The 13,086-nt window shown below is 38.5% G+C and overlaps 1 protein-coding gene across 1 annotated transcript in view; it reads left to right on the top strand.

The window, feature by feature from the left end:
- Window positions 1-3,402, top strand: part of LOC107698495 (uncharacterized) — a 9,949-nt gene extending 6,547 nt beyond the window's left edge. Inside the window, exons 3-4 of the mRNA XM_016499517.1 lie at window positions 16-2,415; window positions 2,753-3,402. Coding sequence (XP_016355003.1) covers window positions 16-2,415; window positions 2,753-2,787 — 2,435 coding nt within the window. The 3' untranslated portion in view covers window positions 2,788-3,402. The remainder of the gene's footprint in view (window positions 1-15; window positions 2,416-2,752) is intronic.
- Window positions 3,403-13,086: the final 9,684 nt, after the last annotated feature.

Below are 13,086 nucleotides of genomic sequence, written 5' to 3'. Positions count from 1 at the left end.
CCAGCCCTCCATTACACCCCCCGCCACACCCTCCACCCCCACCTCCGAACCAACCTCCATCTCAACCTCCTCCTCCCCCACCAACACAGCCCCCGGCTCAGTCCCCACCATCAGATCCGACTGAGGAGGCAAAGTCAGCCACAGGGCCAAACCCTGAGGGATTTGGCCAGTTCTTGCTGAAGCCAGTAAGCCGACGACCGTGGGACGCTATTGAGGATCTTGAGACCATCAATAAGGAGGCACAAGACCAAGCAGGTAAACGCCCCAGCGTGGACCAGTGCATTGAGGATCTTAATGAGGCCTACAAAGATATCCTGGAGCTCAGCACTGCCAGCAATAACCTTCCAAACCACTCCTCCATGCTAATCCCTGACCGCATCAAATCCAGGTTATCTTCAGATCCACTTGGAATTCCTGCAACCGCTCTTCGGCCAAGCTTGGTGCCTGGAAGTGACCCAGAATACCGGGAGGTGAAGAGTGCCTTTTCCCGACCATCAACTGGGAAGAGTGTGAGCTTCAGCAAACAGCTGAGAGAGGAGATTTGTCCTGCTCCTCCCCCACCAGAACCAGGTTTCAGAGATTACAAAACAGTCATGTCCCAGATAACCCAACGCAAAGCCTGCAGATCAGTGAAGCTGGATATCCCAGCCCCCAAAGAGACCCAAATAGATGACGATTTGACTGCACAAACCTCCTCCACCTCTTCCATGGCAGCCGAGGTGCCATGGGCAGACAGACAGCCCATGCAAGATGCCTCCACTCTAACCAGCCCCCCAGACTATGAGCACATCTGTCAAACTCTCCAAATGGCCCGTGAATCTGGGGCCGTTAGCCGAGCTTCTATCAAATCCAAACCAGGAAGTGCCATGAGCATAGAAACCCCACAGCATGCGCCCATACCTGGTAGGCCTCCCGTAGATTCTGAGCAGCCATGTTGTTCTTCAGCATTAGAAGGGAGACAGGAGCCAATGTCATTATTCAGGGAGGAAAGGAGCTCAGGCTTTAGGAGGGTAACAAGCCACACTAACAGGTTCCTTAGTAACAGGGGTGTGCTCGGTAGCCTTGCAACCGGAAAGCCTGTTGGTGACAAAGCAGGTTTAGAGGCAAACCCAGAGGTACCTGCTGATTGGCAGATGCAGCTTTCATTAGCTGAAAAGCATATTGCTACTCTGATCACAGGAGAGGGTTCAGAAGAGAACCTTGATGAGTCAAACAAGGTTAAAGGTGATAAAGACATTCCTGGCAGTGAGTCAGTTGAGAATGAAGTGAGCAACATTTTAGCCACTGAAATGAAAGACGATTCTGCCAATGCTGAGCAGAAACCTTCTGAAGTAAAAGAGACAGAAACAGAGCAAACAGAGACACCTGAAAGCCAACAGCCTGAAGTGACAGACAAAGTGAAAGAAGAGGAAACTTCTAGGGAAAAGATGGAAACAGAGCAAGAGAAATGCGAGCAGAAAGACCCTGTTACTGAAGGAACAGAGCAAAATAGTGATATAACCTCTGAGGAAAAGAGAGAACCAAATGTGATCTTGAGGGCAAATAAGGCTGCAATTTGGACTCAGTCAGGTTTAGATTCAGAGCTACGTCCTGAATTTCCACCAGATCACCTTCCCCTTTCTGTAGTTCCTTACCCTAATCGTAGATCATCTTTAGGGTTGGATTGGGAGAGGGGTGGGTGGGAAGGGGAAAGTTTGGGTCAAGGTGGATTCTGGTCCAGAGAGAGGCGGTCCCTTGATGCTGAGAGATGGGGTATTGGTGGAGAGACATGGGGTTTAGACAACGATAGACAGGAAGGAGGTGGTGAAAAACGGGGTCTGGGGGGTTGGCGTGGGTGTGGGATTGATGGGCAAGGCACAGATGATTCAGACTGGGAATTAGAAAAAAATACCCAAGACACTGGCAACAAAGAGGCAGATTCAGACACAAAACAGAAAACACTTAAGCCTGAGCAGGGTATTGGTGAAGACCATAGCAGTCCAGTCTCTAGCACTGATAAAGTGGAAAAAGATAAAACTCAAGCTGTTGCTAGCCAAGACATTGATAATGGTCAGAGTCAAGGTCCAGGTGAAGGTCAGGTTTCAAGTGTAGATAGACGGAGCCGTGGACTTTCCCAAAGAATAGAGGCTCTTTTTACAGCCCCACCCGGGCATGGCTCAGAGGAGAGACTTGCCCGCATGAGGGAGGTGGACACTGTCTCACGAATGAGACGCCTTAGCCTCCGTAGCTCAGACTCTTGGGATGGACTGCACGGGGTGGGAAGGTGGGGAGAATATGGATGGGAGGAAGAATGCCCCATTCCTGGCCCACAGGATTCTTCAAACATCACAAAGGTAGAGGATAAAGAGGGCAGCGCCCACCCTGCAGTCACCAGTGAACCTAAAGAAACAAAAGATGACCAGGCAACCCTAAAAGGTGAGAAACTGTTACAGCAGCTTTTGTATTTACTGTGGGTAGCATTTGATAGCAGAATTCGATGGTGACATTTGTACAGTATGGTTTTTGATGAAGTCCAAAATTTGACTCCGAATTTAAGCCTATCAGTCATCGATCATTGATTATTACTATAATTTTTCACAAAGAACAATTTGCTGTCATTTGAACCCAGCATAGTGTTGTGATCTTATTTGAATTTGTGGTGAATTATTTTTAGCTTATTTACGTTACATGCATGCACTAATGTACACAGTGATGCTATTGTTACATTTTCAGCTGTTTACATGATGTATTTCTCCTCTTTTGACATTTTCAGAGTCACAGGAGCCCGGCCAGGTGGAGAGGTCGTAGTTGAACCCTAGAGGTCAGAGGTCATCCAACTAAGGGCCAGCCTCCAGCACTGTGACCTGGCTGTCTGCTAAATGCCTTCGTCCTCATATGCTATCGAAACATCCTCAGACATTGACACACATATACACACATATATACAAAACATTAGACACAAACACTCTGAGCGATGCATCTCTCTCTAAAACACACATCTGTGCATAAACACACACAAACTGATACACAAACACTCAAAGTCATTGTCATGTATGCAGACACGTGCATTTAGAACACATTTAAACACCTCACCACACTGAGACATCTGAAATGGCCTTCTACTCCGACAAGAGCATTGTGTATCAACTCCACTCCACGCCCACTCAGTTCCAGCTCTGCTGGCTTTCTAAGTGTTGCTGTTCCACTGCCAGAAGGAGGTTCCCAACAATGTCCCACCCCCTTCATATGTTACAGTTCTCATCATGCCCCATGTTCCTTAATTTCTTGCCCGTGTCATAGTTCTTTGCCCTGCAATTTCCTTAAAAGTTGGTTTATTAGACTTTATCTGGTACGTTACTCAGCAAAACATTTAAAATGTTGTTGTGTGACCAAGAAACAAACAAAAAAAACAACTACTTTATACTGTCTTTAAAAAAAAAAAAATTGACTGTTTAAAAAGTAATACAGAACAATCGATGAAGTTTAAAACCAGCTACAATCTCTTATACTGTCCTACCCTTTGCAAACAACCTATCATCCTCACAACTTTGTCTTTGTCAAGTCCTCGTCACTCTTACAATATCATCCCACTGGTATTTATTAAGAACGTTGTCTCTCTATATTCAAGGTCTTGTGCTACACTTCTTAATTAGTATGACCACAATTGATTTACACCTTAACCACTCTTTATTTATTGAGTTAATAGTGTCTCCCAACTCACTGATATCATCCCACACTAGCATACACTTTTAAAAATAAAGGTTCTTTATTGATATCAGTGGTTCCATGAAGAACCTTTACCATCCATGATCCTTTACGTACCTTTATAGTGAAAAAAGTTTCTTTAGATTTTTTAAATGTTCTTCACACTAATAAATAATGGTTCTTTTAAAGGGGTCATGAATAGGGTTGGGTACCGAAATCCGGTGCCATACCTATGTAACCGGTATGTACTAAAACTGAATCAGAACGCAGATTTCGGTGCCTCATTTCGGTGCCATTTAAATGCTTGAGCGATCGATTTAAATATTTGTTCTCTGGTTCTCCTAAACGGACCTAAGGATCACCGGCACCACACGTGAAAAATAATTTCCCGACTGAGAAAATTAATGAACGCAAGTCGGAAAGCTCTAATAATACAAATCCAACACATTAACGCGAGTGTCCATGTTGTTTTCGCATTCCAACTTAAAAGCGCAACTCGGGAAATGAGAGCATCCGAGGAGCACGCGTGAATGCAGCAACAATTACACTTGCTCTGATAGCAGCAGGTAGTCTACCGTTAGCTAGCTAAGCTAAACACACTTAAATTAAAATGCCTAAAGCTAAACTTCCCTTGTAATGACTTGCAATGAGAAGCATTTCTAAACCAGTTGTCCAACAAAAGAGAACACTATAAAGTTTTAACTCCAAAACGGCTTCCTTTTGTGATCTGATGTGACTTCTTGTCACAGAATGAGGCAGAAAATATGTTCTATACTGTAAAAAGCATATGGTAAAAAGGTTATGTCGATTAGCAATGGATTATAAATATACTTAATTATGATGAAAATACCAGAGATGGCTTGAATAACACAGATAAACTATCCATTGTCACAGTCGAGTGTTTATTGTCTTTGTTTTATCATTCAAAACGTTTATATCTTCTGTTTACTCAGTTACAACGATAGCAATGCCTGTCCATATTAGCAAAGAGTAGTATAAGTTCTTCTTTGATTTTAGGGATTTCCTGAGTTCTATTCCTTCTGTGATGCACATGTGAAGTTTCTGCGTGAGGGCACCCTCTGGCATCCAGTATGAATGAAACAGACGAATGTGTTTATAGCGCTCAATAATGGCCAATCCATCCTATTTTGGGTAATTTTATTTTATTTTTATTTTTTTAAGTATCGGTTTAGGCACCGGTATTGTTTTAAAAGTATCGATTTGGCACCGGTATCGGAAAAAACGATACCCAACCCTAGTCATGAACTGCCTTTGTTTTTTATTTTGTACTGTTTACTGAGGTCCATTTATAATGTTATCAAGATTTCATCAAAAAACATAATTTAGAAGTAATGGGCTATTTTCTGTCCTGTTTTTAACCCCCCTCATCGGAACGCTCCTTTGAATTGTTCAGTCGGATTGTAGACTCGGAAGTAAACGCCCACTGCAATGTTTGACAGCCTACGTCCTTCACAAATGGACGCTGCAGTGATTTAGATTGAAAATGTATAAATACTCATATCAAACCATCTGCTTAACAGACAAAGCAATAATGACCATGTAACAAAAAAAGTTAATCACACTTGTGACATTACTGTCGGATCAAATATAGTCGGCACAGCATCATCTTTTGGTTTCAATCTTTCTGAAAATCCCGCATCAAATTGTGCCTTGTTTGTAAACAAATCCGCGATAAAACGAAATGAACAGACTGACGCGGTCTGGAACTTCATTAAAAATAAAGTTCATCCACTCTTTCCCAATGTTGGGATCAGAAGGAAGGCAATGAAAAAGACACTTTTCCCACAACTTGGCACTGCACAGCGTCTTATCTTTGGAGCCGTCTTTATTGTTTTGTTTCTGTGTAGATCTGCGCGTTTGCCTATCTCGTAAACACTACATGCGTAAGTCGGTGGGCGGGGCTAAACAGGCAGCAATGTAGAAGCAGGTGTTGATCTTCTTCTTTGGAGGTGGTGTTTAGCCACACTATTACATCATAGAGTTGTACATTCCACAAACTGTCGTTTTGGCAGACTGGCTTCAATATAAGCTGTTTTTAGACTAACGAGAAAGTTTTGAGTTCTCAAACTTGCAGGATGTTTTTATAGTACAATGACCTCTTAAATGTCAAAAGATCAAGGGAACTTTGGTTTCTCAGTTCATGACCCCTCTAAGAACTGGTTACAGAAAGGTTCTTTGGAGAACCAAAAATGTTTATTTTATGGCATCGCTACGAAACCCCCCTTTCCGAACCTTTATTTTTAAGAGTGTATATTTGTGTCCTAGCATTCTTGCTGAAACGCACTGCTTTAATTCTGCACTTTAAGCTAACTACATCATAATACCATGTCCTAACCAGGTGTGTTTACAGTGTAATTTCAAGTTGATAATTCTTCACATTTCACCCCAAAATAAAAAAATTTATATTTTGCATTAAGAAAATGAAGCTGATTTTTCTCAGTTACCCAATGTAGATGGAAATGTTAAAAATATTATATACAATTATATATGATATTAATAAAGGCTTCATTTTCTTTATGCAATATATAGAGAGAGATAATCCTTTTGTTTCTTATCTATCACACCTTACCTGGTTGGAACACGGTATAATAACTTTTTCCATGTTCAAGCACATGCACGACCCATCAGAGTCACCCCTAAAACCTCTCAAATCCATCAGTCCATCAAGAAACCAGTCCACGGGGGCAGCCTCTACCCCATCCTGCCCAGTGAGTCTCGGTCCCGCCAGCCTTTCCTCCGTTGACATCATGGAACTCTCTTGTCGTTTGTTGGAACATGTGGTCCGCTTGTGGAGTGCTTTCAAGGGGTGCGTTCACCCCTCTATCCAACGTGGTTCTGTTTGAGCAGACATGAATGTTTTGTAAACGCTTTTTATATTGTTTTTTGACTTTACCAAAACCAGTATGGCAGTTTTACGAGAACTCTTCTATTTATTATTTATTTTATTTTTTTCATGTTTATGTGTCACCTGAGCTGTTCTGCTCCAAATCAGGAGTTCCACACAAGGTGGTAGAAGACACTCAATGGCTCTGAACTGTTTTCATTTTCAGATGAATCGATCAAAGAAACCGTATCGCTCTTGGCTCAAACCCATAGTGCCCTATTTACCAGAACTTTACAGCACACTGTAACGTACGTCCCTGAGTGTGGAGAGCTTTGTACAGTATCGATTAAAACCAGTGGTGTAATGCAGGTTAAACGGAGACCTGGGTTGGATGAGCGTTTCAGTATTTGATGTATCAACTTAAAAAGCACCTTGTTAACATATTTTTATCGTGATTGGATTCAAAGAGAATTTTTAGCTATCGAGTGGCCTTTTTGAAACACCAGTAACGATAAGCCTAAGGAGTTACTTTGAAACACCACCAAAATGTTTGATATCTCAAGTGTCGAAATGTGCATCATGTTTTGAATGTTTGTCTGATATATCAAATACCTTAAATGATGTTGTGTGACCCAGGTTTCGCGCAGGTGCGACTTTGAATTAGGGAACTATTTTCAGGCGATGTAGACTTTAAAAAAACAGGGTCCAAACGCGAACACAAAGAAACACGTTAGCTACTACTGTAATGTTGCGTGTCTATACCCTAAACCTAAACCCCAGGTAACTTCGGGAAGCAATAAATGCTCACGAGCATTTCGATGAACAAACTGGTTTTAGACTAATGACAAAGTTTTGAGTTCTGAAACTTACAGGATGTTTTTATAGTACAATTACCTCTTATTTGTCAAAAGATCATTTGGTTTTTGGTTTCTCAGTTCATGACCCCTCTAAGAACTGGTTACAGAAAGGTTCTTTGGAGAACGTTTATTTTATGTTTTTATAGTACAATGACCTCTTAAATGTCAAAAGATCAAGGGAACTTTGGTTTCTCAGTTCATGACCCCTCTAAGAACTGGTTACAGAAAGGTTCTTTGGAGAACCAAAAATGTTTATTTTATGGCATCGCTACGAAACCCCCCTTTCCGAACCTTTATTTTTAAGAGTGTATATTTGTGTCCTAGCATTCTTGCTGAAACGCACTGCTTTAATTCTGCACTTTAAGCTAACTACATCATAATACCATGTCCTAACCAGGTGTGTTTACAGTGTAATTTCAAGTTGATAATTCTTCACATTTCACCCCAAAATAAAAAAATTTATATTTTGCATTAAGAAAATGAAGCTGATTTTTCTCAGTTACCCAATGTAGATGGAAATGTTAAAAATATTATATACAATTATATATGATATTAATAAAGGCTTCATTTTCTTTATGCAATATATAGAGAGAGATAATCCTTTTGTTTCTTATCTATCACACCTTACCTGGTTGGAACACGGTATAATAACTTTTTCCATGTTCAAGCACATGCACGACCCATCAGAGTCACCCCTAAAACCTCTCAAATCCATCAGTCCATCAAGAAACCAGTCCACGGGGGCAGCCTCTACCCCATCCTGCCCAGTGAGTCTCGGTCCCGCCAGCCTTTCCTCCGTTGACATCATGGAACTCTCTTGTCGTTTGTTGGAACATGTGGTCCGCTTGTGGAGTGCTTTCAAGGGGTGCGTTCACCCCTCTATCCAACGTGGTTCTGTTTGAGCAGACATGAATGTTTTGTAAACGCTTTTTATATTGTTTTTTGACTTTACCAAAACCAGTATGGCAGTTTTACGAGAACTCTTCTATTTATTATTTATTTTATTTTTTTCATGTTTATGTGTCACCTGAGCTGTTCTGCTCCAAATCAGGAGTTCCACACAAGGTGGTAGAAGACACTCAATGGCTCTGAACTGTTTTCATTTTCAGATGAATCGATCAAAGAAACCGTATCGCTCTTGGCTCAAACCCATAGTGCCCTATTTACCAGAACTTTACAGCACACTGTAACGTACGTCCCTGAGTGTGGAGAGCTTTGTACAGTATCGATTAAAACCAGTGGTGTAATGCAGGTTAAACGGAGACCTGGGTTGGATGAGCGTTTCAGTATTTGATGTATCAACTTAAAAAGCACCTTGTTAACATATTTTTATCGTGATTGGATTCAAAGAGAATTTTTAGCTATCGAGTGGCCTTTTTGAAACACCAGTAACGATAAGCCTAAGGAGTTACTTTGAAACACCACCAAAATGTTTGATATCTCAAGTGTCGAAATGTGCATCATGTTTTGAATGTTTGTCTGATATATCAAATACCTTAAATGATGTTGTGTGACCCAGGTTTCGCGCAGGTGCGACTTTGAATTAGGGAACTATTTTCAGGCGATGTAGACTTTAAAAAAACAGGGTCCAAACGCGAACACAAAGAAACACGTTAGCTACTACTGTAATGTTGCGTGTCTATACCCTAAACCTAAACCCCAGGTAACTTCGGGAAGCAATAAATGCTCACGAGCATTTCGATGAACAAGCTAAATGTGTACAGATAATTTTAACGGTTAAACGTAGATGGTTGCAAAGTAGAGGACAGCTCTAGATGTGTAATGATTTGGATTATCTTAGGTGAAAGATACTCTATGGTAATGTGTGATATGTATGGAACAATTTTAGGAAAAATGAAACTTCTAAGATCCCATATGCTATGGAATGGAGAGATATACTTTCTGACATGCATGAAAGCTTGAGCAATATTGTCCAACACAGAAGCTCATTGGCTGTAGAAAATCTGGGAAGTGGGATGTACTTGTGTTAAAGAGTCATCTATCCAAACGTCACTCACAGAAAAGCGTTTCAAATTGTGTGCAAGCGTGTGAATGAGCGTGTGCACGCGTGCATGCGTGTGTTCGCTTGCTTTTTCCCTGTCATAGTGCCATCCATGTGATAAAAAAAAGGCATTTCACTGAATACTTATTTTTGTTATCATTGAAATTGCTAACCAGTCTGCATAATGTATAAAATAAAAGTATATTTTAAAATATATTTTGTATTTAACCATAATAATTAATTTCTTCGCTCTTGGATCAAGTTGGCAGTATTATGTTGCTGTATAGAATGATAAGAAAATTCTATAAATTTCTAGTGCTTAAAGAAAAAAATGATGGGCAAATTTAAGTGAGAGACCTGCAGCATGTCCCGTTTTGGCTTCGCGATGTTTAGGGGCTCTCATTGTGAACATTGGACATGAATTACAGGATTTTGCTTTTTGAGTTTGTAGTAAATGCTGCAGTGAAGCGAAAAAGGCCCACGGTTGATATCTGACGCTTTGTATAGTTGTAATGTTCATTCAATTTACATAAACATCAGATAACAAATTTAGTGGATCCATTCACAGCTGCCTAGAAACTTGTTACAGCAAAGTGCGTACAACGAGGAAATTGCAACATTAAAAGTGACTTTGTTTGATCTTGATTCCCTTCAAAGCTAAATGTGGCCTTATTTTATTTGAGCATTTGTACGTCTTCCATTCAGAATCATGTACTGTTATCATCATGGGCTCGTACCAACGGTTTTCTGAAGAAACGAAAAAATAAATGAATACGTAAACGGTCTTTAGATCACACGCAGCCAAATATTCTTTCTTTCTTTGCAAGTATGATAAGCTAACGTTTGGATCGAAAGTGAGATGTGTAGCACACTGACAGGATCCGTTCCCAATTTCACTGAAAAAGGCCATAACTGTTACATGATTTCAAGCTGTTTTCATGAACTATGTAGCATTTTCGCCATTGTAGCATTCAGAGTAAGTTCAATGTGAAAAAGCCACTGAATCGTACTGTTTTTATTTTCGTTTGTAACGGGAGTCGTAATGGTAACACTGTCTGTATTTGAAAACACAAGCTGTTGCATTTTCATACCAAGAGTGTCATCGGTTACATTTTGAATGCTTATTTTGTATCATTGGACATTTCTGGATATCATGGTTTGCATTTGCATACATAATTTTTTGGTTCCATGTTTGTAAATGTTTTAGGCATTTGAAATGTAAATATGTGACATAAGGATAACAAAAATCAAATTTAATAAACATTTTCTACAATTTAATTGCTGTGATTATATATCTGAATAAGATCTACATATCTATGTTTGGAGTAGGTTAACATTCTTTATTGAAGCTCATAGCTTGCTCATGTTGAATAAGGCAAAAAAAAAGGGTATGCAATTAATATATTTGAATTTAAAACTTTTAAATAATGTAATTTACTTTCTAGTATTGCTCTACTCAAATGTATCATACATTTTGTTTATTTTTTGCAATATCATGGGTTGAATTTTCATTTAATTGTGACATTTTAAATTAAAAAGATAATATTTTTACCTTTTAGTTTGCACATTTTGAGAAGCAGAGGAATGGTGTGCTGATATATTTAAAAACCCTTAGACAATAACTATAAATGGCCAATAACTACTGAATGTTGAGTGAGAAATATTTCACAAAAAATGATATTTTATTCAATGGTTTAAAGAGAACTTATGATGTTTAACATAACATTAAACACAGCAAACAATCAAAAAAAGAGATTTTTCTGTCAAGTGGGTTTGCAAAACGTGTGCAGGGATGTCAAGGGGTATTAAATATTTGGACAATTCAGTATTACATCAAAATTAAACCAATGCATTATTGTTTTGACAGAAAGATAGCAGAAAATCATTTTTTTTAAGCAATGCATTTCACAAAAAGTAGTTCATTGGGTTTCAAATCATAGGACAATATCTTATAAGAAGTATTTTGACACTTTGTGGTTATAGTGTGTAAAAGTGCAATATATAAATATAGTCTATAAATGCAATGTGTTCATGTCCATATTTGACTGAAAAGAGAAAAAAAAAATTGAGATGGACATCCTCTGTGCTGATATATTTAAAAACCCTTAGACAATAACTATAAATGGCCAATAACTACTGAATGTTGAGTGAGAAATATTTCACAAAAAATGATATTTTATTCAATGGTTTAAAGAGAACTTATGATGTTTAACATAACATTAAACACAGCAAACAATCAAAAAAAGAGATTTTTCTGTCAAGTGGGTTTGCAAAACGTGTGCAGGGATGTCAAGGGGTATTAAATATTTGGACAATTCAGTATTACATCAAAATTAAACCAATGCATTATTGTTTTGACAGAAAGATAGCAGAAAATCATTTTTTTTAAGCAATGCATTTCACAAAAAGTAGTTCATTGGGTTTCAAATCATAGGACAATATCTTATAAGAAGTATTTTGACACTTTGTGGTTATAGTGTGTAAAAGTGCAATATATAAATATAGTCTATATATGCAATGTGTTCATGTCCATATTTGACTGAAAAGAGAAAAAAAAATTGAGATGGACATCCTCCAAATCTTTTAGGTTTCATTCATAAAATGCTCTGCTGGCCTGATACATTCATGAAATGTTGTGCCAACGTTGTAATCCACTGATAATACGTTTTGCCAATATTTGGGTCCAACTGGCAGCTAAGTGTGGGAGTCTGGCTGGAGAAAAGTGCTAAAATCACCAACATTACACAGACACACTCTCCCACTTTCTCAGACTTACTTCTCTCTAGTGAAACTGTGTTTCTGTATTTTATAGAAAATAATGAATTATTCTGAATGAATGAAAGAATGAAAAAACAATTATTTCGTTTTTCTCAAAAAAGGAAAGTTAGTTTTTACACTTTTTTTTTTTTTTACTGCAGTGAATATTTCTCAGGGTAGGTTAATGATTCTAATTAAGATATCGAACATATCTGTATTTATTGGATTTTTCAGGCGAATTTATACAGCAAAACAATTACAGCGCAAAACATGAAACATCAAAAATGGAAAAGGTAACTTAAAAATAAAAAACAATCAGTGTTGGGGAAAGTTACTTTTAAAAGTAATGCATTACAATATTGCGATGCTCCATGAAAAAGTAACTACGTTACTTAGTTACTTTTTATGGAAAGTAATGCGTTACGTTACTTTTGCGTTACTTTTAAAATCTGGACAGGGCTTGCTTGTTCGTTTTTAAAATAAAAAAGTTCTATTTTTGGCAAATATAAAAGCCTTTTCACACCAAAAGTGAAATGAATAAGCCTCAGGCTGAAGGGAAAGTAAATTTACGTCCATACAGTAGAATGCAGAAGAAGAAATTTCAACACACTTCAGCAAGAAAAAAAGACACACAAATGTTTATCTTGAGTAATTTTTTATTATTAGTATGGTTGAACTGGATCATCGAAGGTCAGAAGCAAAGACATTGGTTAATAGAATGGGATTAAATACATAAAGGATATTTGTGTTGTTTAACATTTAATTATTGCAGGTTTGCGTCATATTCTGAGTTGCGTTATTTTTATTAATTTTGAGGAATACTGAATCTGTGTTTTGTTTTTTTTTTGTGAGATGAATTAATGCATTTTCATATTTATTTTAGAACTACAGTAACATCTTCTGATTTCTGTCACCATGGCGACACCAGAGCTGTCAATCAA

The sequence above is a fragment of the Sinocyclocheilus anshuiensis genome, unplaced genomic scaffold (genome assembly GCF_001515605.1).
Source record: "Sinocyclocheilus anshuiensis isolate Anshui unplaced genomic scaffold, SAMN03320099.WGS_v1.1 scaffold1910, whole genome shotgun sequence".
Classification (NCBI taxonomy): domain Eukaryota; kingdom Metazoa; phylum Chordata; class Actinopteri; order Cypriniformes; family Cyprinidae; genus Sinocyclocheilus; species Sinocyclocheilus anshuiensis.
The sequence above is the reverse complement of the archived record's forward strand: the minus strand, read 5'-3'. Positions and strand labels throughout refer to the sequence as shown.